Source organism: Oncorhynchus kisutch, linkage group LG11 (assembly GCF_002021735.2).
Source record: "Oncorhynchus kisutch isolate 150728-3 linkage group LG11, Okis_V2, whole genome shotgun sequence".
In the NCBI taxonomy this organism is placed as follows: Eukaryota; Metazoa; Chordata; class Actinopteri; order Salmoniformes; family Salmonidae; genus Oncorhynchus; species Oncorhynchus kisutch.
The window spans coordinates 9,905,830-9,933,379 of record NC_034184.2 but is presented as its reverse complement, the minus strand read 5'-3'; the positions used below and the strand labels follow the sequence as shown (position 1 = coordinate 9,933,379).

General features: G+C 42.7%; 1 protein-coding gene across 3 annotated transcripts in view; it reads right to left on the bottom strand.

The window, feature by feature from the left end:
* The window catches only part of LOC109900070 (protein tweety homolog 2-like), a 131,914-nt gene that overhangs the window by 60,919 nt on the left and 43,445 nt on the right, over window positions 1-27,550 (bottom strand). For all 3 annotated transcript variants that reach the window (XM_031835238.1, XM_031835237.1, XM_031835239.1), the window contains exon 3: window positions 13,806-13,917. In XM_031835238.1, coding sequence (XP_031691098.1) covers window positions 13,806-13,917 — 112 coding nt within the window. The remainder of the gene's footprint in view (window positions 1-13,805; window positions 13,918-27,550) is intronic.

The following is a 27,550-nucleotide window of genomic DNA, read 5'->3' as shown; positions in this document are numbered from 1 at the left end:
CTACTGCTACACCGATCAGGACAGTACCATGAGGTCTACTGCTACACCGATCAGGACAGTACCATGAGGCCTACTGCTACACCAATCAGGACAGCACCATGAGGCCTACTGTACACCGATCAGGACAGTACCATGAGGCGTACTGAACACCGATCAGGACAGTACCATGAGGCCTACTGCTACACCGATCTGGACAGTACCATGAGGCCTACTGTACACCGATCAGGACAGTACCATGAGGCGTACTGTACACTGATCAGGACAGTACCATGAGGCTTACTGTACACCGATCAGGACAGTACCATGAGGCCTACTGTACACCCATCAGGACAGTACCATGAGGCCTACTGTACATTGATTAGGACAGTACCATGAGGCCTACTGTACACTGATTAGGACAGTACCAGTCACCTGTAATAGACAGCACACCTGGCTGGCTTCCTGCCCTACACAAACATAGGATTTGTCCCAAATGGCATCCTATTCCCTATTTAGTGCACCGATTCCCTATTTAGTGCACTATTTTTGACCAGGGCTCATAGGGCTAGGGAAAAGGGTGCCAATTGGGAGGCAGACCGAAAGATACAGTTTAGTAAATACATGCCTCTGGTGTGCTACTGTTATCTGATCCACTACCTCATTTCCACAGTTTTATTTCAACTCCTCAAACTCAGGAGATGAAATCATTGCTGGGAAACCATGTATCTAAGCCGCGGTGGGACTGCACGGGAATCTTATCTTAGCCTAGGGAGTCACTAGATCCGGTTGGTTGCCTCTATCGATTCGGTCTGATCCTCATCGTCGCATTGCTTAATACTGTGCTATTGGGATGCAGCCTATGTCTCTGAGCCTGTTGGACAGTGTATTGAATTCATCCAATCGCTTATACAGTTTCTCTCAATAAAAAATTTGCCACACAATATTGGGTGTCATGGCAATTTCACAGAAAGGCATCCCCTTGACTAAGAACAAGTATGAATACATCATAGGACTTGAGACAATTGGTCAGTCAGTCACAGTCACATTCCTTAAAAATGCAGTACGGGATCTTAAGAACAACAAATTCGTAACATATTTTACGAATTGGATTGGTAACATACTGTAGCATATGAATTGCAAAAAAAAGTAATAATAATATTATTTTTGCAGGACGTAACATATAATACGAAATTGATGACAATTGGATGATGAACTAAGCATAAAACGGAGACCCGCTTTGGCTCGTGAGCACCACTTTCAAAACTACTGGCAGAAGTTATAAAAAGGTTCTGGAGTATCACTTTAACCACTGTACTATGGCGGTATTATTATATTTCAGCTTGAGATCTAGTTTGAGATACAAGATGCATAAATCTTCTTCGCCTGTGTCATGACGTTGCCCTGTTGGCAAGGTTAATGACCCCCCCCCCATAAATACCTGTCCCCCTTTTTCTCTCCACTCTACAGAATGGACTCTTGGGAAGCCCTTTTGTTAACATAGAGAGAGTATTGTAACATCAAAAGGTTGAGGAAAAGAACAATCTTTAGGTAATCCAACCAGTTGAAAGTATCCGTTGGTACTTAAAGAATATGATGTCAGATCAGTTGTCATCTGAGACATTATTACTGATGATAAGACGACATAAACTGTATCTTGGAAAGTCTACACATTCTAGTTATCAGATTCATATGGAATTGTGCAATTGTTTAAATATGTAACTATTTGTGAAAAGATGAAATATCATTTTAGCTTCTAAATGAGAGAATTGTTTTCATAAGTGAACTATGCTCACTCAGTGAACCCAAGTGAACAGGCATTGGTTGTGAAATATGAAGCAGGCCCTTCTCTCCCCTACTACAAAAGCCCATTGACAAAAGTCAACCTCTTGTGTTCCCGATGACGTGAGGACTGCTGTTCATACATTTAAAAGGGCTAATATCAACTACAGAACTAAGCCAACCTCAGCGTGAGCTCTGGTTGCGAATGGTTGAATGACTACAACCTAACGAAAGTAACATTGTGTTCCCGATGACGTGAAGACTGATATCCATACGCTTAAGGGGGCGAATTTCAACGTGGAGGTGATGATCGCCCCGCTGGAAGAACGAATGTGACTATACCAGCCAGAATATAGCATGAGCAACTTAGTATGGCAACTTGATATGAACTTTGAACTCTTATTCACTAAAGAAGTGATACATCCTAGACATCGAGTTAGCAGCAGCAGCTGTAAACGTGGGCTAGGAAAGGACAGACACTCTCTTCAGAAAGACAGGGTACACAAAGTATTCGTTCTACCACACGATGACGGTACTACAACGTATCCGCTTTACCACAAGAAAAATTCCTCAAAGGACAAGGGAGATCTCTGCTGGGCAACCCAGAGTAAATATTTATTGCATTTTCCTTTTCCAAATGGGCATTTATTTAGAATGCATAAGATTCTGTATTTCCGATAGCCTAGCTTCATAAGGTTCGATAGAGACGCAATGATTTGGTTCCTCATTCTTCCCGCACTTTCATTCAAACACAACCCCCTTTCTTTGTGTAACCAGCCATAATATCGGTTCCGTCTACTAGGGACATTTACTTGTATGACATAATTATTCATCAATGTATGATCCATCCGGTGTATATGTAATTCTGTGTGATTATTTAGGTATTTAGTAAATAAATAATTAAACAAAATGTTCTATTGATGATTCAACTTGTTAGCATGGGTTTGTGAAGATAAACAAGAATTTTACGACGTTCAGATGAGACTGAATAAGGTGACGATTGCTAATTGACTGCTATTGATATAAAAGATTACCAGGTCTTTAAGAGTTTATTCAGAAGACAACAGCTCTATAAACATTCTTCCGTGGTGCCCCAACTTCCTAGTTAAATACATGTACATGATTAAATACATGTACATGATTATTTGTTAAAATAGCATGTCATATATCACTTAATCCATAGCAAAGACACAACACTCAAACTATTTGACTCAGCTCCATGGTGAGGAGGAAAGAAGGGTTCCTTCAATTACATTTGAATGGATGAGCTCAGAATGGATGAGGTCAGGCGTGAAATGAAACATGGCTCTAAAGTGCTGTAGTCGTTCTGTCTCCCAAAGATGGATTCCTTCTCCGCTGGTTAATTTTGGGTAATAAAATCTTGAAAAAGTTCTTCATGAATATATTCCACTTTTTTTGACCAGTTCAATGTGATGGTAACAACAGCTGATGTTTTACACCCCAAAATAGATATTATGTTCTGAGAGAAGGGTTAAGAGACATTTTGGTTTGTTGGGTTCGGAGGAAAAGAGAACATGAAAGTGACAGAATATACTGTATGCCATTGAGAAGATGATTGACAGACATAGAAAGGTGGTCAGGAGAGTAATGCACAGAATGGTTGTCTATGGATATTGTGGGAAACGATTTGAAAGCATTTGAAGGTCTGAATTCCACAAACAGTCCAGATGGCATAAGACAGTGGTTCCCAAACTTTTAATAGTCCCGTACCCCTTCAAACATTCAATCTCCAGCTAGGTACCCCCTCTAGCACCAGGGTCAGCACACTCAAATGTTGTTTTTGCCATCATTGTAAGCCTGCAACACATACTATAAGATACATTTATTTAACACAAGAATGAGTATGAGTGTTTGCCACAACCCGGCTCGTGGGAAGTGACAAAGAGCTCTTATAGGACAAGGGCACAAATAATAATATACAAATAATCAATCATTTTACTCTGTATTTAACCATCTTACATATAAAACCTTATTTGTTCATCAAAATGCGTGAATAACTCACCACAGGTTAATGAGAAGTGTGTGCTTGAAAGGATGCACACAACTCTGCAATGTTGGGTTGTATTGCAGAGGGTCTCAGTCTTAAATCCTTTTCCACACACAGTCTGTGCCTGTATTTAGTTTTCATGCTAGTGAGGACCGAGAATCCACTCTCACATAGGTACGTGGTTGCAAAGGCCATCAGTGTCTTAACAGCGCAATTTTCCAAGGCAGGATACTCTGAGCGCAATCCAGAAATCTGGCTTCTGATTAAATTCAATTTTCACAGAACCGCTTGTTGCAATTTTGATGAAGCTCTCTTATTCAGATATCGGTATGTGGACTGGAGGCGGGGCATGAAAGGGATAATGAATCCAGTTGTTTGTGTCCTCTGCTTGGGGAAAGTACCTACGTAATTCAGCACCCAACTCACTCAGGTGCGATTTCACATTTGACATTGTCCGTAAACTTGAGTTCTTTGCACACAAAATGATTACAACGATGGAAAGACCTGTGTGTTGTCCTTGTTAATGCAGACAGAGAAGAGCTCCAACTTCTTAATCATAGCCTCAAATATAGTTGCAGAGAGTCCCTGTAATCCTAGATTCAGATCATTCAGGCGAGAGAAAAAACATCACCCAGACGGTCAGACGAGTGAAAATTATGGTCAGTAAATAAAACTAAGCTTGTCTCTCAATTTAAAAAAACTTGTCAATACTTTGCCCCTTGATAAACAGCACACTTCACTATGTTATCGCTGCCCATATCAATGCAGTGAAGTAAATACACGAGAGTACCCAGGCCTTGCTATAACAATGTTAACCATTGTCAATTTAGTGTCCAAAACGTCTTTCAAGCTGTCGGGCATTCCCTTGGCAGCAAGAGCCTCTCGTGGATGCTACAGTGTACCCAAGTGGCGTCGGGAGCAACTGCTTACACGTGTGTTATCCCTCCATTATGTCTCCCTGTTCGCGCCATCAGTACAGTACAACACATCTTGACCACCAAAGTCCAATTGATGTCACAAAGCTGTTCAGTACTTTAAGAATATCCTCTCCTGTTGTCCTGGTTTCCAGTGGTTTGCAGAAGAGGATGTCTTCCTTAATTGAGCTTCCCCCCATAAACGTAACGGGCATATACCAGGAGCTGTGCCAGGCCCGCCACGTCTGTTGACACATCCAGCTGTTAGGCATATCATTTACTGGCTTGTATGTGAAGCAGTAATTGTTTCAAAACATCTCCTGCCATGTCACTTATGCGTCGAGAAACAGTGTTGTTTGATGAAGACATTGTCTGTATAATTGTTTGGCCTTCTCCCCCAACATTGTCCCAGCCATATCTGTGACAGCAGGAAGATTTAAGTCCTCCACAATAGTATGTGGCTTGCCTGTCCTAGCCACTCGGAGGCTCACCATATAAGAGTCTTCTAGCCCCTTCTTATTAATGGGATCTGTTGCTTTTATACATGTCTTACTACTCAAAAGTCAACTTAATTCTCGCTCAAAAAACTCCCGTGGTGTATTTTTCAAATGGCCATGTTTTGTTTCCAAATGTCTGCGCAAGAGTGAAGGTTTAATCGAGTTGTGAGATAGCTATTTTGCACATATAACACACTGTGGCTGAGGAAAGGCACTACTCCCAATATAAGTGAACCCCAAATGAATGTAGTTCTCATCATACTTGCGCCTCTTTGATGGTCCAACATCCCTGTCCATTGTTCAGTGTTTTCCCAGGTAAGAGAATGACCAGCAGCAACGTTTGGTTACATACTGACCGTTAGTGGAATTCCTGCGAGAGTAACGGTTAATGTGATTGGATGTCAATTTTTTGAGTCGGCTACCTGTATTTGACATTGTGTTGTTATTTCGCTGAACACTAGATGGTTTAACTTTATTTTTCTGTGAAATGAGGGTACTCAAGCGAGAAAACAACCTCACACAACTGTATAGCCCTGTTGGAAAATATAAATGTACTGTTTGAAAATGGGAAGAATAAAACTTCAAAAACAATTGACATTTTTTAACGTGTATCATGTATCACATTTTTATTTGGCGCACCCCAGTTTGGGAATACCTGGCATAAGATATTGAAAGGGAGTGGAGGAGAGGAAGGAAAGAGAAAGTGGCTTAGCAAAAATAAGCAACCTTTTGCCTGATGCTAGCAGCTTCACTTCACTGAAAACACACTGCAACTCCCATGTCTGAACAGGGAAGTCAGTGTTGAAGTCCTATTACATCTGTGTTCTTACTCCTCCAAGTCTAGTGTTCTTACTCCTCCAAGTCTAACACAACAACTATGCACTTGCATTTCCAGACCTTTACCCTAAACTTAACCACTTCATATCACTTTACCTTAAGATAACCCTTAACCTTACTATTTGATCTGCAGATACTGTAGGGTAGAATATCTACTTCTTAAGGTCTCTGATGCTTTATAGTACCATCCTGATGTTTGTGTTCTAGACGGAGAACAGCATGGGTAAGGATGCCAAGGCTGTAGCAGCCAGTGGGGATGCCCTCCTGAAATCCCTTGTCTGGGACAGGAGCCAAACCTAGGAGTCTATAGGCCCAGATCCAGACCCAGGCCCATGTCCAGCTCTCAGTCAACAGCTCTCAGTCAGTCACCAGCCATCCCACACAAATTCTGCATCCAAAATGGCACCCTATTTCCTTCATAGTGCACTACTTTTGAGCAGAGCCCTATGGTGCAGTATTTTTTGTGCACTATTTAGGGACTAGGGTGCCATTTGGGACGCACAGAGACCTCCAACCAGGCAGTTTATCACTGGCTTGTCAGCTCCATCCCAAACAAAACCCTTCTTCCTTCCCCTCAACAATTATCAAACATTCTCTCTCCAAGAGCTTGATACTTTGAACATGATTGCTTACGTTGTAAATAGTTCAAGTAAATCCTTCTTTCATCACAGAGTCAAATAACTAATCTTTCAACTCTATCGTTTCCAGACAAAGCCTATTACGATGAGAGCGTGTTTGGTTGAGGGAAATATGGTTACAGTTATGTCACTGGTAAGGTCCCAACCAGGGCTAGATAGAACCTTTCTCTCTGACTGACCCACACAGGCAGGGCTAGATAGAACATTTCTCTCTGACTGACCCACACAACCAGGGCTAGATAGAACCTTTCTCTCTGACTGACCCACACAACCAGGGCTAGATAGAACCTTTCTCTCTGACTGACCCACACAGGCAGGGCTAGATAGAACCTTTCTCTCTGACTGACCCACACAGGCAGGGCTAGATAGAACCTTTCTCTCTGACTGACCCACACAGGCAGGGCTAGATAGAACCTTTCTCTCTGACTGACCCACACAACCAGGGCTAGATAGAACCTTTCTCTCTGACTGACCCACACAGGCAGGGCTAGATAGAACCTTTCTCTCTGACTGACCCACACAACCAGGGCTAGATAGAACCTTTCTCTCTGACTGACCCACACAGGCAGGGCTAGATAGAACCTTTCTCTCTGACTGACCCACACAGGCAGGGCTAGATAGAACCTTTCTCTCTGACTGACCCACACAGGCAGGGCTAGATAGAACCTTTCTCTCTGACTGACCCACACAACCAGGGCTAGATAGAACCTTTCTCTCTGACTGACCCACACAACCAGGGCTAGATAGAACCTTTCTCTCTGACTGACCCACACAGGCAGGGCTAGATAGAACCTTTCTCTCTGACTGATCCACACAGGCAGGGCTAGATAGAACCTCTCTCTGACTGACCCACACAACCAGGGCTAGATAGAACCTTTCTCTCTGACTGACCCACACAGGCAGGGCTAGATAGAACCTTTCTCTCTGACTGATCCACACAGGCAGGGCTAGATAGAACCTTTCTCTCTGACTGACCCACACAGGCAGGGCTCTGATAGCCTGGTCCCACATTTGTTTGTGCTGTCTTTCCAACTCATATGGTAATTGGCAGGAGTTGGCAAGACAACACAAACAGATCTGGGACCAGGCTGGAGCTCTGACTGTTGGCTGCCAAAACCTCTCTTCATTCACCATCTCCTTCCTCCAAGACTCAGCAAAGAAGAAAACTATTTATTTATAGAATGTCTGCGGAGTTCATATGGGATATCAGTTAGAGATTATACAAGCATTCCAAATTCCCATAATTCCCTTTACGGTATGAAGAGCAGACTGTTTTTCTGTCTTCTCCTCCTGAAACGAATGTCTTCTAACTGTGTGTCTGATTGTTAATTCAGATTCCCAGTCAGGGTTGTCAGCATGGGGGGGCAGACAGCTACACGACCATATGGTCCAGAACTAATGAACTAACTCAAACAACCTGGGAAAAGTAATGGTGACTGTGGGGTAAAAAAAAGCAGCCATTGACTGTAACTATGAAGTCAACTTCCATTGATGGTGACTATTAAGTGTTTCCAAATCTGTCCCTCAAACCATCATGGCCACCTAATCATCCCCAGCTTTCAATTGGCTCATTCATCCCCTTCCTTTCCCCTGTAACTATTCCACAGAATGTTGCGCCGTAAATAAGAATGTTCTCAGTCAACTTACCTGATAAAATAAGGGTCAAAAATAGAAGAAAAAAACTATTAATTTCCATCACCTCTTAGTTTAAGATATCTGCTCCACTTCTGAGGAATGTGGAGAGGCAGAGGAGGAGTGGGCAGAAGCCAAAGCAGCCATTGTTATCAGGAGGAGGCCTAACACCGAAGCAGCCCATCAGGACACCCGGCCATTTGTCCTCATCAAAGGTCTTTGTTTGCTGGGTTCACGGATGATTGTGGGGACCTAACATCCCCAAAAGTCCCCACAAGGATAGTGAACGAAGGAAAATTCTCCCTCATGGTGACATTTACAACATAGGTTTAGTGTTACAATTAGGTTTAGGGTTTGAATTAGGAAAAGGGGGTAGTGGTTAGGTTCAGGAGTTAGGGCAAATTGGATTTGGAATGAACAAAACATGTGTGGGTGGTTGTGTGTGTGTATTGTAGATTGTGTGTGTTGTAGATGTGTGTGTGTGTGTGTGTGTTTTGATTTTTTTGGGCCTGTGGATTACTGAAGAAAACGCGCTAACAAAACTGAGGTTTTTGGATATAAAGAGACTTCATCGAACAAAATGAACATTTATTGAGTAAATGAATGTCTTCTGATTGCCACCATATAAAGATCATCAAAGGTAAGGGATTAATTGTATCTCTATTTCTGAGTTTTGTAACGCTTCTGCTTGGCTGGTTAATAATTTGTCAACTGGGCTATGTTGTGGGCTAGGTATGCTTTCGCCGAAAAGCATTTTATAAATATGGCACTGTGGTTGGTTTAACAAGAAGTTAATCTTTAAACCTATGTAAAATATGTTTTGTTTTCTGAATTTTTACAATGAGCATTTCTGTAATTGAATCTGGCGCTCTGCTTTCCTCACTGGATGTTGGCCAGATGGGACGCTAGCACATGCCCTAGAGAGGTTAACTAAATCAGAGGACCGCCCATGAGCAGTTATGTTTGGGCATCCTGGGATAGGCCTTTTTCTGCTCTTCCGAATAAAAACCCCACCCAGGTTTTCTATCAACAGACCATGTTTCTCTCAATTACGAGAGGACAAAAGGTTGCAGACCAGCTTACCTCGATAACGAGAGGGCCAAGGTTTGAGACGATTGCTGAATCTTTTAACCACACCACGTGGTTACACTCTTAGACTATCGATACCGACAGAATAAGAACAAATCTTTGATATTAATTACTAGTCTGCAGCTAGGAATTCGGTATCATTGAACGCAAAGACCGACAACCGCCGAAACATCTATTCTATAACGACATGAATGAATGTCACTCTGAACTATCCATTCTAAACACGACAGAGAGAGAGAGAGAGAGAGAGAGAGAGAGAGAGAGAGAGAGAGAGGGCGGACAGACACTCCAACAGAAACAAACTTTTCAACAGAGATCCCGATGACTCACTGGGCGTAAATATATATATTGATTATAATTATTCCCAAATGAGTGAGCGTTCATGTGCAAAGGATTAGCATTTCAATTGTTATAATTATCAACTTTGTAGTGTCTCATCTCAGTTGACCCCCACTTCCCTTTTGTACACCAAGCCGCAATGCCCGGTTCATCCCACTAGGGAAATGCCGTTATCATTTCCTTGTAACTATCTAGTGTTTGTTTATGCATTTCTGTGAATTACTTAGTTAGTAAATAAATGATTTAAGACAATTGATGTATTGATGACTCATAGTGAAGACTGGGTTTGTGCAGATAACCAACAATTTACGACGTTTGGAATGAGACTAACATGAAATAATAATTCATTAATTCGAAGACTAATAGATCATATATAAAAATATCTGAAGAGTTATATTAGGAAAATTATAACTTTGTAATCTGAATATTTTCCTTGGTGCCCCGAACTTCCTAGTTAATTACAGTTACATGATTAATCAGTTTAATCGCGTAATAATAATTACAGAGAGATATTTGATAAATAAGTCTTCAGTTTGATGATGCCAAAGACACAACAATAGGCTACACTGAACACCTTCCTAATATTGAGTTGCTGTCCCCCCCCCCCCTTGCCCTCAGAACAGCCTCAATTTGTCAGGGGAAAGGACTCTAGAAGGAGTCAGAAGTGTTCCACAGGGATGCTGGCCCATGTTGACTCCAATGTTTCCCACAATTGTGTCAAGTTGGCTGGATGTCCTTTGGGTGGTGGACCATCCTTGATAGAAAACTGCTAAGCGTGAAAAACCCAGCAGCATTGCAGTTCTTGCACCTACTACTATCATGTCCTTGGCATCATTAAAAGTGAAGACTGTTATTTTATCAAATCAATTCTCTGTAATTATTATTACGTGATTAAACTACTCATGTAAATGTAATTAACTAGGAAGTCGGGGAACCAAGGAAAATCTTCAGATTACAAAATTATAATTTTCCTAATATAACTCTTCAGATATTTTCATATCTGATCAATTAGTCTGATCAATCAATTAATTCATGAATTATTATTACCCGTTAGTCTCAGTCCAAACGTCATAAATTGTTGGTTATCTGCACAAACCCAGCCTTTACTATGAATCATCCATACACCAATTGTCTTAATAATTTATTTACTAACTAAATAATCACAGAAATGCATAAACAAACAGTAGATCTGTTACTAACAAATGATAGGGAAGATTCCCTAGTGGGCTAAGCCGATATGACAGCTTGGTGGACAAAGGGAAGTGGGTGTGGACTGAGCGAGAGTGGGAAAGACAAAAAGGGATCACTACACACAGTTGATAATTATATTAATTTAAATGCTAATCCTTTGCACATGAACGCTCACTCATCCGGGAATAATTGCAAAAAATATATATTTACGCCCAGGTGTCATCGTGATCTCTGTTGGAATCGTCAGTCCGTCTGCTGGAGAGTCAGTTAATCCGCGTCTCTTTCTCGCTTTCTGAAGATCAAAGTATTTCGTGGTTAGAATGGATACTTCAGAGTTCTCATAGAACAGATGTTTCAGCGGTTGTTGGTAATAGCATCCCAGGTTTATATAATTTCTAGCTGCAGACTAGTAATTAGTATCTAAGATTTGCTCTTATTCTGTCGGGATCGATAGTCTCAGAGTTGAACCATTTCCATCCGTGTAGCCAATGGTATGTGGTATGGTTAGGAAATCAATAACTATTCGCAATCACAGCACATGCTTGCGTTTGCTTAGTCTAAACTATTCGCAATCACAGTTCACGCTGTGGGTTTGCTCAGTCTTGGTACTCAAACCTGTGCCACCTCAGCTGACACAGAGGTATGTGTGATCTGAAGAGGATTTCCTCAGGAGGGTTTTTTATTCGTAACGGTAGAAAAGGCGGTTCTATGAAGCCTGATCATGTATGTGCTCATGGGGTTGGGCCAATGACTTAGTTAAACTTTAAAGGGAATACAATTATCTCACATTAAAGGTTTGACATCATATTACATCATTTCAAATAGTTTCATCTTTACTCATACATTTTATACAAGAATTAGATGCAAACCCCATAATTGAGAAATGTACACATTCAGAGAGATAGTTATGTGTGTTTCCTGTCTTTTCTGAGGTCACCAAATGAAAGTGTCCACAGACCATTCCCACCTTCTCACAAGTGGACATTTTGTTTCATATTCTCATTTTGGAGATTTAGGAGTTTGCGATGTGAAATCCTTTGTTCCCTCTGTGTCTCTCTTTCTGCATGGCCAGAGGGAGAGTCTCCGCCAGGAACGTATGACCTGAGATAACAGAACCTGGGTGTAGGAGTGGGAAGCCATGATCTATACCCAGAAAGGGCCATGTCATGACACTACCATACCCCGTTCAAAAGGCACATCAATATTTTGTCTTGCACATTCACCCTCTGAACGGCACACACACAATCCATGTCTCAATTGTCTCAAGGCTTAAAAATCCTTCATTAACCAGACTTGTCCCCTTCATCTACGCTGATTGAAATGGATTTAACAAGTGACATCAAAAAGGGATCATAGCCTTCACCTGGTCAGTCTTTTTTTGGGGGGGGGAATTTTACCCATGTTTTCGCTCCAATTTCATGATATCCAAATGCGATCTTGTCTCATCACTGAAATCTCCAATGGGCTAGGGAGAAGCGAAGGTCGAGTCACGCGTCCCCCGAAACATAACCATCCAAAATCACGCTTCTTAACACCTGCCTGCTTAACCCGGAAGTGTCGGAGGAAACACCGTTCAACGGACGACCAAAATCAGCCTGCAGATGTCCGGTCCAGCACAAGGAGTCACTAGAGCGCGATGAGTTAAGTAAAGCCCCCCTGGCGAAACCCTCCCCTAACCTGGACTGGGACAATTGTGAGCCGCCCTATGGGATTCCCGGTCACGGCCGGTTGTGACACAGCCTGGGATAGAACCCGGGTCTGTAGTGATGCCTCAAGCACTTCGATGCAGTGTCTTAAACGACTGTGCCACTAGGGAGGCCCAGCGCGGGTGTTCTTAATGGATAAAAGCATCTGCTCAGGCCTCCCGAGTGCCGCGTGGTGGGCCAGGCGCCTGCAAGCTGACATCAGTCACCAGTTGGACGGTGTTTCATCCAACACATTGGTGTGGATAGCTTCCGGGTTAAGCGAGCAGTGTGTCAAGAAGCAGTGCCGCTTTGCTGGGTCGTGTTTCGGACGCATGGCCCTCCATCTTTGCCAATTGGATAGCATGAAATTGGGGAGACAGAAATATAAGCATCGGCTCAACCAGAATATTTAATCTAATACAGGATTAAGGAAATCTGGCTATATGTTCAAACATTAAGGTCTGAACATCACAAGGAACATATAGTACATCCCAACATTTATGTGCCTTCACTGCCTATAAAATGGCTGGGTTAAAACAAGGCCAGATCCTTCTTAGCACTGAGAAAATAGTGACTAAAATATCCCGGAGAGAATGTGAGAGCATGGGAAATAAAGATGGATTCTCTGTGTCATCATCAGCGCTTCTTAGCACATAAAGGGGAAACCGAGATAGAAATAGCCAGGAAGGGCCGGGGGGCAAGAGAGGGCAATTTTCAGCAGTATAATTGTAGAATCTAAAGCTATCTAAAGCTAGAAAACTATTGCAGAGAGAAAGAAAAACACAAGGAATAAATGCACAATGTGCAATGATAACATGGCTATATACACAGGGTAACAGTACTGAGTCAATGTGCAGGGGTATGAGGCAATTGGGGTACAGTAGATATGTTTATATATAGGTAGGGATAGTCACCAGTCAACAGTCACCAATCAACAGTCATTGCGTCTGATGGACTTGGTCTCCATGCCTAGCAGCTAAAACGGACACATTGGGACTCATGTCGGTACAAAGCACGAGAACAATGTCTGGTTGGACCAGCCTCCCTGAGTGTACATTGGAAGCAGGGGGGGGGGGAAGACAAAGTAGTCGGCCCACCAGGCTGTGAGTGTTATACAGAGAGTCATCAGCTGTATGGTTATGTAGTGTATGGTAATGTAGTGGTAATGTAGAGGGAATGGGAAACGTAGAGGTAATATAGACTGCAGTGCTACCCACCAGGCTGTCGACCCCTCCCAGGGTATGATTGGTGTTGTACAGGGAGTACGTCAGCTGGTACACCCCATCGTTGGTCTCGCTGTTGCCATAGAAACCCACTCCCACAGCAGCGCTGCACAGAGCGAGAGACAGGAAGGAAGGCGCAGGTTAGCTTTTGTTTGATCAATTAATGAGTATAGTACAAAGTAAAAAACACAGTACCGACGACTGATCCAATGAATTGATCCAACGATGGTCATAATGTCTGGGGCGGCAGGGTAGCCTAGTGGTAAGAGCGTTGGACTAGTAACCGGAAGGTTGCAAGTTCAAATCCCCGAGCTGACAAGGTACAAAATCTGTTGTTCTGCCCCTGAACAGGCAGTTAACCCAGTGTTCCTAGGCTGTCATTGAAAATAAGAATTTGTTCTTAACTGACTTGCCTAGTTAAATTAAGGTTTAAATGTTTTTTTACTTATTTTTTCCTTTAAAGGAGGGTAGTTGAATTATTGATCTTCCCTTAAAAGGAGGGTGGTTGAATTACTGACTTCCTTTAAAAAAAGTATTTATCCACAATAACAAACTGTTATCTACTACCCTCTTATGACCTTCGGTCAGTCGCAGGGTGAGAGTTGAATTACAACCCCTGACCTTTCGTCACTCCCAGGGTGAGAGTTGACTGCAATCTCTGAAATGGCAGCGTGAAAGCTTGAGCATCGTTGCACATCCCCACCTTGAGGGCATCGTGCAGGCTGGAAGTATATGTTAGGTTGGTTGATAATTGTGAAAAACTTTGTGTGGGAACCGCCATTCTTCTGTTTATTCAGTATAAAACCTGAACAAGTAGGCCCGAAGTGACAAAAAAATATGTTTTAAAGCTAATTTCCTGTAATTCTGCACATTTTGCCAAGGCTTATGTTGTGCACTTATGCTATCTCAATGGTTCAACTATTATAACAAAATCAATGGAGGTCCATGCCATGACATTTTAGCCATTTTTGATTCTCTAGATGCAGTACCAGTCAAAAGTTTGGACACACCTATTCATTCAAGGGTTTTTCTTAATTTTTTACTATTTTCTACATTGTATAATAATATTGAAGACATCAAAATATGAAATAACGCAGTAACCAAAAAAAAGTGTTAAACAAATCTAAATATATTTTATATTCTTCCAAGTAGCCACCCTTTTCCTTGATGACAGTTTTGCACACTTTTAGCATTCTCTCAACCAGATTCAACTAGAATTATTTTCCAACAGTCTTGAAGGAATTACCACAAATGCTGAGCACTTGTTGGCTGCTTTTCCTTCACTCTGCGGTCCAACTCATCCCAAAACATCTCAATTGGGTTGAGGTCGGGTGATGTTGGAGGCCAGGTCATCTGATGCAGAACTCCATCACTCTTCTTCTTGGTCAAATAGCCCTTGCACAGCCTGGAGGTGTGTTATGGGTCATTGTCCTGTTGAAAAACAAATGATAGTCCCACTAAGCCCAAACCAGATAGGATGGCGTATCGCTGCAGAATGCTGTTGTAGCCATGCTGGTTAAGTGTGCATTGAATTGTAAAATAAATCACTGACAGTGTCACCGGCAAAGCACCACCACACCTTCTACTCTATGCTTCACGGTGGGAACCACACATCTGGAGATCATCAGTTCACCTACTCTGTGTCTCACAAAGACACAGCAGTTGAAACTAAAAATCTCAAATTTGGACTCGTCAGACCAAAGGACAGATTTCCACTGGTCTAATGTCCATTGCTTGTGTTTCTTGGCCCAAGCAAGTCTCTTCTTATCATTAGTGTCCTTTAGTAGTGGTTTCTTTGTAGCAATTTGACCATGAAGGCTTGATTCACACAGTCTCCTCTGAACAGTTGATGTTGAGATGTGTCTTCATTTGTGAAGCATTTATTTGGGCTGCAATTTCTGAGGCTAGTAACTCTAATGAACTCCAATTTACCAAATAGGGCTATCTTCTGAATACCACCCCTACCTTGTCCCAACACAACTGATTGGCTCAAACACACTAAGAAGGAAAGAAATTCCACAAATGAACTTTTAACAAGGCACACCTGTTAATTGAAATGCATTCCAGGTGACTACCTTATGAAGCTGGTTGAGAGAATGCCAAGAGTGTGCAAAGCTGTCATCAAGGCAAAGGGTGGCTACTTTGAGGAATCTCAAACATAAAATATATTTTGATTGGTTAAAAGGGCTCAAATGCCGTTAATGGGATCGATTTGACAACAGCCAGTGAAAGTGCAGGGCGCCAAATTCAAACAGAAATCTCAATTAAAATTCCTCAAACATAAAAGTATTACACACCATTTTAAAGATAAACTTCTTGTTAATACAACCACAGTGTCTGATTTCAAAAAGGCTTTACAGCGAAAGTACATCATACGATTATGTTAGGTCAGCGTCTAGTCACAAAAAACATACAGCCATTTTCCAGCCAAAGAGAGGAGTAACAAAAAGCATTAGAGATAAAAATGTATCACTAATCTTTGATGATCTTCATCAGATGGCACTCATAGGACTTCATGTTACACAATACATGTATGTTTTGTTCGATAAAGTTCATATTTATATCCAAAAATCTCAGTTTACATTGGCGTGTTACATTCAGTAATGTTTTGCCTCCAAAACATCCAGTGATTTTGCAGAGAGCCACATCAATTTACAAAAAATACTTATCATAAAAGTTGATGAAAGATACAAGTGTTTTACATAGAATTAAAGATACACTTCTCCTTAACTAGGGGGCACTATTTTCATTTTTGGAAAAAATAACGTTCCCAAAGTAAACCGCCTATTTCTCAGGACCAGATGCAAGAATATGCATATAATTGACAGCTTAGGATAGAAAACACTCTAAAGTTTCCAAAACTGTCAAAATATTGTCTGTGAGTATAAGAGAACTGATATTGCAGGCGAAATCCTGAGAAAAATCCAATCAGGAAGTGACTCTTATTTTGAAACCCGTCTTTCTATGCATCCCTATTGTCCATTGAAAGGGATATCAACCAGATTCCTTTTTCTGTGGCTTCCCTAAGGTGTCTACAGCCTTTAGTCGTAGTTTCAGGCCTTTATTTTGAAGAATGAGCGTAAACGACTACATTGCGTCAGTGGCCAACTGAGGGCTCTCAGAGTGATTCTTGAGTAAAAGACAGAGGTAGTCATTTTTTCTCTCGCTCCTACTGAAAAGCCAATTGTCCCGGTTGATATATTATCGAATAGATATTTGAAAAACACCTTGAGGATTGATTATAAAAACGTTTGCCATGTTTCTGTCGATATTATGGACATAATTTGGATTATTTTTCGGCTTTGTCGTGACCGCTATTTCCGGTGGATTTCTGAATATAACGTGACCAACAAAAGGGGGGTATTTTGAGTATAAAAATAATATTTATGGAACAAAAGGAACATTTGCTGTCTAACTGGGAGTCATCGTCAGTGAAAACATCCGAAGAGCATCAAAGGTAAACAGTTAATTCGATTGCTTTTCTGATTTTCGTGACCAAGCTTCCTGCTGCTAGCTGGACATAATGCTATGCTAGGCGATCGATAAACTTACACAAACGCTTGTCTTGCTTTGGCTGTAAAGCATCATTTCAAATTCTGAGATGACAGGGTGATTAACAAAAGGCTAAGCTGTGTTTCGCTATATTTCACTTGTGATTTCATGAATATGAATATTTTCTAGTAATGTTTTTTGACCGTTGCGCTATGCTAATTAGTGTAGTTGATGACAATTCTCCCGGATCCGGGATGGGTAGTTCTAAGAGGTTGCAACCACTGTGTCAGATGTTTGTTTTCTTTTGTTCGATACAGTCCATATTTATGTCCACATTTTTGTTTGCGCGTTGAGTACACTAATCCAAATGCACAAGCCGCGAGCACAAAGTCCAGACGAAAAGTAAAAAAAGTTCCATTGCAGTTTGTAGAAACATGTCAAACGATGTATAGAATCAGTCTTTAGGATGTTTTTATCATAAATCTTCCATAATGTTTCAACCGGACAATTCCTTTGTCTTTAGAAAGGAAAGGGAAGGGAACGGAGCTCGTGCTCACGGTCACGTGCGGGCAACAACTCATGGCTTTCAGCCAGACCCTGCTTCAAACAGCTCTTATTTGCTCCCCTTTCACAGTAGAAGCCTGAAACCGCGTTCTAAAGACTGTTGACATCTAGTGGAAGCATTAAGAAGTGCAATATGACCAAATTTACACTGTATATTGGATAGGCATTCACTTGAAAAACTACAAACCTCAGATTTCCCACTTCCTGGTTGGATTTTTCTCAGGTTTTCGCCTGCCATATGAGTTCTGTTATACTCACAGACACCATTCAAACAGTTTTAGAAACTTCAGAGTGTTTTCTATCCAAATCTGCAATCAATAATATGCATATCTATGGTTGTGGGCCTGAGTAGCAGGCAGTTTACTCCGGGCACGCTTTTCAGCCGAACGTGAAAATACTGCCCCCTAGCCCAAAGAGGTTAAACACTTTCTTACTACATGATTACATATGTGTTATTTCATTGTTTTGAAGTCTTAACTATTATTCTACAACGTAGAACAACCCTTGAATGAGTAGGTGTCCAAACTTTCGACTGGTACTGTACATACTTTATATCTGGATTTAGTCGTTTAAGTTTACACTGAAAACGCATTACCATCACAAAAATAAGTTCTAATAATGTAGTCCACTCTCATACAGAAAAACAGAACTACGCACTATCATAATAAGTTTTTCTGTATTAGTCCAGGTAACCTTAGATTACTAACGTGCAGTGGGCTGAAATTAATTTCACTGTCTGTAAATGTCCTCTTTCTCATCTTCTTGTAGTTTGTGTTATGGACATGAGAGTACTGTTCATGCCACAAGCAGTGGTTCCCCTCTCTTAGTAACCCTCCTAATATGTTAACTTCTCACTACCCTGGGGCGGCAGGGAAGCCTAGTGGTTAGAGCGTTGGACTAGTAACCGGAAGGTTGCAAGTTCAAACCCCCGAGCTGACAAGGTACAATCTGTCGTTCTGCCCCTGAACAGGCAGTTAACCCACTGTTCCTAGGCCATCATTGAAAATAAGAATTTGTTCTTAACTGACTTGCCTCGTTAAAAAAATTATAATAATAACACTCTCCACCACACTAACACAACTCAACTGCTGTGGAGATAAACCTCTCTAAGCTTCTTTTGATAATTGGATCCTCTTCCTCCTGTTATGTCTGGTCCATTAAAGTGCTACCAGAAGAGGATCACAGGTCCAGTGGTAGAAGGGATGTAGGGACTTCTAGGCTCGGAGGGGGACTTCTAGGCTCGGAAGGGGACTTCTAGGCTCGGAGGGGGACTTCTAGGCTCGGAGGGGGACTTCTAGGCTCGGAGGGGGACTTCTAGACTCGGAGGGGGACTTCTAGACTCGGAGGGGGACTTCTAGGCTCAGAGGGAAACTTCAACCTTCCTCACAATGCCTGTATGCGTCCAAAATGGAACACTATTTGCTATGGGCCCTGGTCAAAAGTAGTGTACTGCATAGGGAATACTGTAGGTTGCCATTTTGGAAGCTTTATGTGACTGAGTCCTCAGTGGAGAAGCTTCCTCTTCCCATCTGTCTCCCACTTCATTGGGAAATGACATTACGATTCTGTCCCTCGCAACGTTATCCTGTGCTGTTTAGTAAGGTAACAGTAATGTGGGTAGGGCAACTAGGACTCCCACACAGCGCAGAGTGAGAGACATGTAGTATATCAACGAATTGGTGAGGGCACTAGAACAGTCTGCAGCACCCAGCCTCACCCTACTAGAATCTGAATTAAAATGTATACTGATGACCTGGTGCTTCTGTCCCCAACCAAGGAGGGCCAACAGCAGCACCAACATCTTCAGCACAGATTCTGTCAGACCTGGGCCCTGACAGTAACAAAAATAATGGTGTTCCAAATAAGGTCCACAAATACAAACTCCATCTAGACACCGTTGCTCTATAGCACACAAAAGAACTACACATACTGTACCTTGGCCTACACATCAGCACCACAGAAAACTTCCATAAAGCTGTGAACGATCTGAGAGACAACGCAAGAAGGGCCTTCAATGCCATCAAAATAACATAAAATTCGACATACCAATTAGGATCTGGCTAAAAATATTTGAATCAGTTATAGAACCCATTGCCCTTTATGGTTGTGAGGTCTGGGGTCTGCTCACCAACCAATACCTCACAAAATGGGAAAAACACCAAATTGAGACTCAGCAGAATTGTTTATTTCTATTTATTTTATGTTTATTTATTTTCCCTTTTGTACTTTAACTAGTTGCAAATAATATGACATTTGAAATGTATTTAGAGACGGGGGGTGGAGAGAGAGAGAAAAGGGGTTGAGAGAGAAAGAAAGAGAAAGAAAAGGGGATGAGAAAGGAGATGGAGAGAGGGGGGATGGAGAGGGGTGATGGAGCAAGAGGGGGATGGAGAAAGAGAGCGAGAGAGAAAGGGAATGAGAGAGAGAGGGGATAGAGAGAAAGGGGGATGAAGAGTGAGGGAGAAAAGGGTTGAGAAAGAAAGAGGGGATGAGAGAGTTGACGGAGAGAGAGAGGGGATGGAGAGAGAGGGAGAAAGGGTATGGAGAGGGGGGGGTGGAGAGAGCGAGAAGGGGATGGAGAGCGAGAGAGAGTGGGACGGAGAGAGAGAGAGGAGACAGAATATGCATCTCACCATGAATCAAGTATTGATGATGCATTACATTATGTCTGTGGGGCGTCTTTACTCTTTACACACCAAAACATTAGCCCGGTATCAAGAACACACCGTCGGGAATCTGCCTCCTTTCATGTTGCTGTATTTAAACAAGCTCTATGAAGTTAGAAACACACAAAGTCTGCATCCCAAATGGCACCTTATTGGATTTATAGTGCACTACTTTGTTTACTGTAAAGAGTGCCATTTAGGACACACACAGAGAAACCTCAAAACACCCAGGAAAGAAATAAGTACAGTCTAGCAGATTAAAACAGCCTGAGGAAATAGGTCTATCTTTTGAAGCGCTGTATCTGAAATATCTCTGAATCATTGTCATTAACAGGAGGATGGTAGGGGCCTGGAGAGAGAGAAGAGGGATGGAGGGAGAGAGAGTTAGTAAACTCAGCAAAAAAAGAAACGTCCCTTTTTCAGGACCCTGTCTTTCAAAGATAATTCATAAAAATCCAAATAACTTCACAGATCTTCATTGTTTGGGTTTAAACACTGTTCCCCTGCTTGTTCAATGAACCATAAACAATTAATGGGGTCCTGTGGAATGGTCTTTAAGACACTAACAGCTTACAGACTGTAGGCAATTAAGGTCACAGTTATGAAAACTTAGGACACTAAAGAGGCCTTTCTACTGACTCTGAAATACACCAAAAGAAAGAGGCCCAGCGTCCCTGCTCATCTGCGTGAATGTGCCTTAGGCATGCTGCAAGGAGGCATGAGGACTGCAGATGTGGCCAATAAATTGCAATGGCCATACTGTGAGATGCCTATAAAAGCGCTACAAAAAAAGCGCTACAGGGAGACATCAGACATCACCGGCAATAACGTTGCCTATGGGCACAAACCCACCGTCGCTGGACCAGTCAGGACTGGCAAAAAGTGTTGCGGTTTTGTCTCACCAGGGGTGATGGTCAGATTTGCGTTTATCATCTAAGGAATGAGCGTTACACCAAGGCCTGTACTCTGGAGCGGGATCGATTTGGAGGTGGAGGGTCCGTCATGGTCTGGGGTGGTGCGTCACAGCATCATCGGACTGAGCTTGTTGTCAGTGCAAGCAATCTCAACGCTGTGCGTTAGAGGGAAGACATCCTCCTCCCTCATGTGGTACCCTTCCTGCAGGCTCATCCTGACATGACCCTCCAGCATGACAATGCCATCAGCCATACTGCTCGTTCTGTGCATGATTTCCTGCAAGACAGGAATGTCAGTGTTATGCCATGGCCAGCGAAGAGCCCGGATCTCAATCCCATTGAGCACGTCTGGGACCTGTTGGATCGGAGGGTGAGGGCTTGGGCCATTCCCCCCAGAAATGTCCGGGAACTTGCAGGTGCCTTGGTGGAAGAGTGGGGTAACATCTCACAGCAAGAACTGGCAAGTCTGGTGCAGTCCATGAGGAGGAGATGCACTGCTGGTGGCCACACCAGATACTTACTTTTACTTTTGATTTTGACCCCCCCCCCCCCCCCCTTTGTTCAGGTACACATTATTCCATTTCTGTTAGTCACATGTCTGTGGAACTTGTTCAATTTGTCTCAGTTGTTGAATCTTGTTATGTTCATACAAATATTTACAGGTGTTAACTTTGTTGAAAATTCTCTCTAAATTCTTGAAAAAAAGAGCTCAGATAAACCAAATTCAGATAAACCAGATAAATATCTGGGGGCCATCAGACAGAGGCTAAATTGTCTCATGGGCCATACGAACTGATCTAGGACCAGGTCCCTTCCGTCCGTCAAATCTTATTCATCGTGATCTAAAGGGCAAAACTGATTCTAAATCCGCACTCCTACTCCGAGACTCTTGACACATATGGCCCCTGGCCTAGTTTGACTGAGTATGTGCATAGAAAACGTCTGTGGTCCTGTCATGTCCATGACGCACAAACTGGAAAAGAGGATGAGAGAGAGGACATTCAGAGAGAGATTCAGAGAGAGATTCAGCCTCTGGCTAAAGAACTCCATCTCCAACTTCTACACATGCATTTCTCTTTGTGTGTGTGTGTGCGTGCGTCCGTGCTTGCACGGGTGTATACAAGTACTCTTTAACTTTGATTAGATCACATTGACGCATGTTCTCTATGGCAGGGTCAAGAGGGATAGAGATTTAACATTTACCATTGTAGCACACATGATATGCCAGCCAGATAGACAGACAATGACTCATTGGTATTATGTATGCACACACTTCCCCTGGGGTCCTGTTATGGATCACTTCCCCTGGGGTCCTGTTATGGATCACTTCCCCTGGGGTCCTGTTATGGATCACTTCCCCTGGGGTCCTGAGTCAATTCACTTCCCCTGGGGTTGGATCACTTCCCCTGGGGTTGGATCACTTCCCCTGGGGTCCTGAGACGGATCGGTTCCCCTGGGGTCCTGAGACGGATCGCTTTCCCTGGGGTCCTGAGACGGATCGCTTCCCGAGGTCCTGGGTCGATTCACTTCCCCTGAGCTCCTGGGTCGATTCACTTCCCCTGGTGTTGGATCACTTCCCCTGGGGGTCCTAAGACGGATCACTTCCACTGGGGGTCCTAAGACGGATCACTTCCCCTGTGGGTCCTGAAACGGATCGCTTCCCCTGGGGTCCTGACACGGATCGCTTTCCCTGGGGTCCTGAGACGGATTGCTTTCCCTGGGGTCCTGAGACGGATCGCTTCCCCTGGGGTCCTGAGACGGATCGCTTCCCGGGGTGTTGAGACGGATCGCTTCCCGGGGTCCTGGGTCGATTAATTTCCCCTGAGGTCCTGGGTCGATTCACTTCCCCTGAGGTCCTGGGTCGATTCACTTCCCCTGGGGTCGGATCACTTCCCCTGTGGGTCCTAAGATGGATCACTTCCCCTGGGGTCCTAAGACGGATCACTTCCCCTGGGGGTCCTAAGACGGATCACTTCCCCTGGGGGTCCTAAGACGGATCACTTCCCCTGTGGGTCCTAAGACAGATCACTTCCCCTGTGGGTCCTAAGACGGATCACTTCCCCTGTGGGTCCTAAGACGGATCACTTCCCCTGGGGTCCTAAGACAGATAACTCCAACACAATGCAATAAAGTAAATATTTGAGTTCATATCTGACTACAAAACAAATGCATACCAGATCTTACATCGCCTGAAAATGTATTTAACGAATGCCCGAGTGGACAGTCAATGATGTGGCATGCAACCATTGGTTGATGCAAAGCCTGCACATCGAGTCGGGCAAGAACTATCCTCAATGATGGCCACTATATGACAAAACTCAGTTGATGTAGCCAAAATCCACCCATAAAAGTCTTATCCAAAATAATAATAATTATAATAATAGTTGCGCATAAAAGCTGTACCAAAAATAATAATTTATGTTCAGGGAATGAAAAAAAAAAAAAAAAAAAAAATATATATACATATATATATATATATATATATATCCCCTGAAAGAGAGTGAATACCACATAAAAAGGCTTTTAATCTTTTATCTCTGACAAAAGGACATTGTTTTTCTATTAATTGACCAGTATTGAATCAGCATCCTTCCATGTTGGCAAAGCGGAACTTTAATAGAACCGTCTCTAAGAGCTCATAAAAGTGACATGAGTTAGGACACTATCATTTGTGTCCCTCCTCTCACACACAGCCTTCATGCAGGGCCGGTTACATGGGGTTAATTGGTCAGCGTCTGTGTGCTAATGATGGGAGGGAGAACCCAGGACTACACAGCCAGCTTCTACATGTGACGTCACGGATGACAATAACAATACACCACAACAGATCAGCAGCTAGCATGCAGCAACATCACAAGGAGAAATGAAAAAGAGGGAGACAGAGAGACAGAGAGAGACACAGACAGAGAGACAGACAGACAGAGAGACAGAGAGAGAGACAGAGAGAGACAGACGGAGAGACAGAGAGAGACAGAAAGAAAGAGACAGACACAGACAGAGAGAGACAGAGAGAGAGACAGACAGAGAGACAGAGACACAGACAGACAGAGTGACAGACACAGACAGAAAGAGAGACCGACAGAGACAGAGAGAGACAGAGAGACAGACACACAGACACACAGACAGACACACACACAGACAGAAATGCTCTAATAGCCTATCTCTGAGGTCTAGTTAGCAGTTATGTCATTAACATCAACTGTATGCTACCATCACAATAAAAGCTGAATAAGATAAATACCACTTCCAGTCACAAAATGAATCTGAAAATGTAAAGCTAGTCTGACACAATGTCAAAGTAATGGGATTAGTATCTACAGTTGAAGTCGGGAGTTTACGTACACTTAAATTGGAGTCAATTATTTACAGACAGATTATTTCACTGTATCACAACTCCAGTGGGTCAGAAGTTTACATACACTAAATTGACTGTGCCTTTAAACAGCTTGGAAAATTCCAGAAGAAGATGTCATGGCTTTGAAAGCTTCTGATAGGCTAATTGACATAATTTGAGTCAGTTGGAGGTGTACCTGTGGATGTATTTCAAGGCCTACCTTCAAAGTCAGGGCCTCTTTGCTTGACATAAAAAAACATTTGTAGACCTCCACAAGTCTGGTTCACCCTTGGGAGCAATTTCCAAACGCCTGAAGGTACCACGTTCATCTGTACAAACAGTAGTACGCAAGTATAAACACCATGGGACCATGCAGCCCGTCGTACCACTCAGGAAGGAGACGCGTTCTGTCTCCTAGAGATGAACGTACTTTGGTGCGAAAAGTGCAAATCAATCCCAGAACAGCAGCAAAGGACCTTGTGAAGATGCTGGAGGAAACGGGTACAAACGTATCTATATCCACAGCAAAACGAGTCCTATATCGACATAACCTGAAAGGCCGCTCAGCAAGGAAGAAGCCACTGCTCCAAAACCTCCATAAAAAAGCCACACTACGGTTTGCAACTGCACATGGGGACAAAGATCGTGCTTTTTGGAGAAATGTCCTCTGGTCTGATAAAACTAAAATAGAACTGTTTGGCCATAATGACCATCGTTATGTTTGGAGGAAAAAGGGGGAGGCTTGCAAGCCGAAGAACACCATCCCAATCGCAAAGCACGGGGGTGGCAGCATCATGTTGTGGGAGTGCTTTGCTCCAGGAGGGACTGATGCACTTCACAAAATAGATGGCATCATGAGGAATTAAAATTATGTGGATATATTGAAGCAACATTTCAAGACATCAGTCAGGAAGTTAAAGCTTGGTCGCAAATGGGTCTTCCAAATGGACAATGACCCCAAGCATACTTCCAAAGTTGTGGCAAAATGGCTTAATTTTAAGGACAACAAAGTCAAGGTATTGGAGTGGCCATCACAAAGCCCTGCTGTCTGCAATTGTGAAAAACTGAGTTTAAATGTATTTGGCTAAGGTGTAAGTAAACTTCCAACTTCAACTGTATCTATCTGCCACCACTACAGTTTCAAAACAAAAGGAGCATCAATCAGTCTTTCTAAAGACAGATACATCTAAAAGACATAAATCTCATTTCACACATTGAAGGAGACAGCTGTGTAGAGAAGTGTTCACATCTCCACAACCCAGGACCTGGCCACTGTAATAACATTACAAAAGACAGCACAGCCAGGCTGAACGGAGGCGGTCCACAACCCAGGACCCGGCCACTGTAATAACATTACAAAAGACAGCACAGCCAGGCTGAACGGAGGCGGTCCACAACATAGGACCCGGCCACTGTAATAACATTACAAAAGACAGCACAGCCAGGCTGAACGGAGGCGGTCCACAACCCAGGACCTGGCCACTGTAATAACATTACAAAAGACAGCACAGCCAGGCTGAACGGAGGCGGTCCACAACCCAGGACCCGGCCACTGTAATAACATTACAAAAGACAGCACAGCCAGGCTGAACGGAGGCGGTCCACAACCCAGGACCCGGCCACTGTAATAACATTACAAAAGACAGCACAGCCAGGCTGAACGGAGGCAGTCCACAACCCGGAAACTCCACAATAAATATCACATTAGACTAGCTGCTAGGATACTTAATTAGTACAACAACAGATGGCTCAATTGCTGTTTAGGACGCACACGTTTTTGTCTCATTTGGGAAGAAATGCTCAGCGAATCAGAGAGGAGGATGCAGACGTCTCAAAGCAACAACGACAAAAAACACCCTCGTGTAATATGTTTAAGTGGATGATATTATAAAGAAGTCAAATTTCCTTTCGTGGAGTTCAGAAAAAGTCGTCATGTCTTCATTGATATCTGTTGTGACAGTCTTTTTGATGTTGAAAAGGAGAACTTAATAAGTCTTATGAGCAAAACCAACATATTCAGCCTTTTGGGTAAAAATGATTCCTTTGGGACAACACTGTTGGGACTCAAGAGTTTAAAGGCACTTATCCAACCTTGTGCAGGCCAGGGGTTATGGCTTTCATGCACCTCAAAATAATTCCACTTCAGAAATTGTTAAAACGAGTGGCAGTTGTACAGTTGACCCACTCTCCATTTCAGGCCACAGGCTTAAATAATATAGTCAAACTTAATGAACATTTAAGTGTCTTTTAACTCAGTCCTCTGACTAAAGTACAGTTGATGAGACACAGCTGGAAATCTGAGCAGAGAGAAAACACTGACAATGTGGCTGACAAGACACTTAAACATGTACAATTAGGGTATAACTAACTGTTAGGGTATAACTGTTCAGCCTTAGGTGGTGTCAGTGTGGTTCAAATACAGTGTAACAATATACCCCTTTGACTCAAGGAGATTCATTATTGTTCCGGTGTCTCTGTGCAATCGCCTACAGCAGTGAACTAAAAGGGTTAAGTAATGGCTCTATTTATTTTACATTTTTTGGGGAGAAGATCAGATTTAATATTCCAGATTGTGGCTTCCATCAATGCAATTGTCTGCATCATTTCCAATTCCCGCATGTATTGTTTTGTATACAGTACCAGTAAAAAGTTGACACACCATGAAATAACACCTATTGAATCACATAGTAACCAAAAAAAGTGTTCAACAAATCAAAACATATCTGGATTTGTTTAACACTTTTTTGGTTACTACATGATTCCATATGT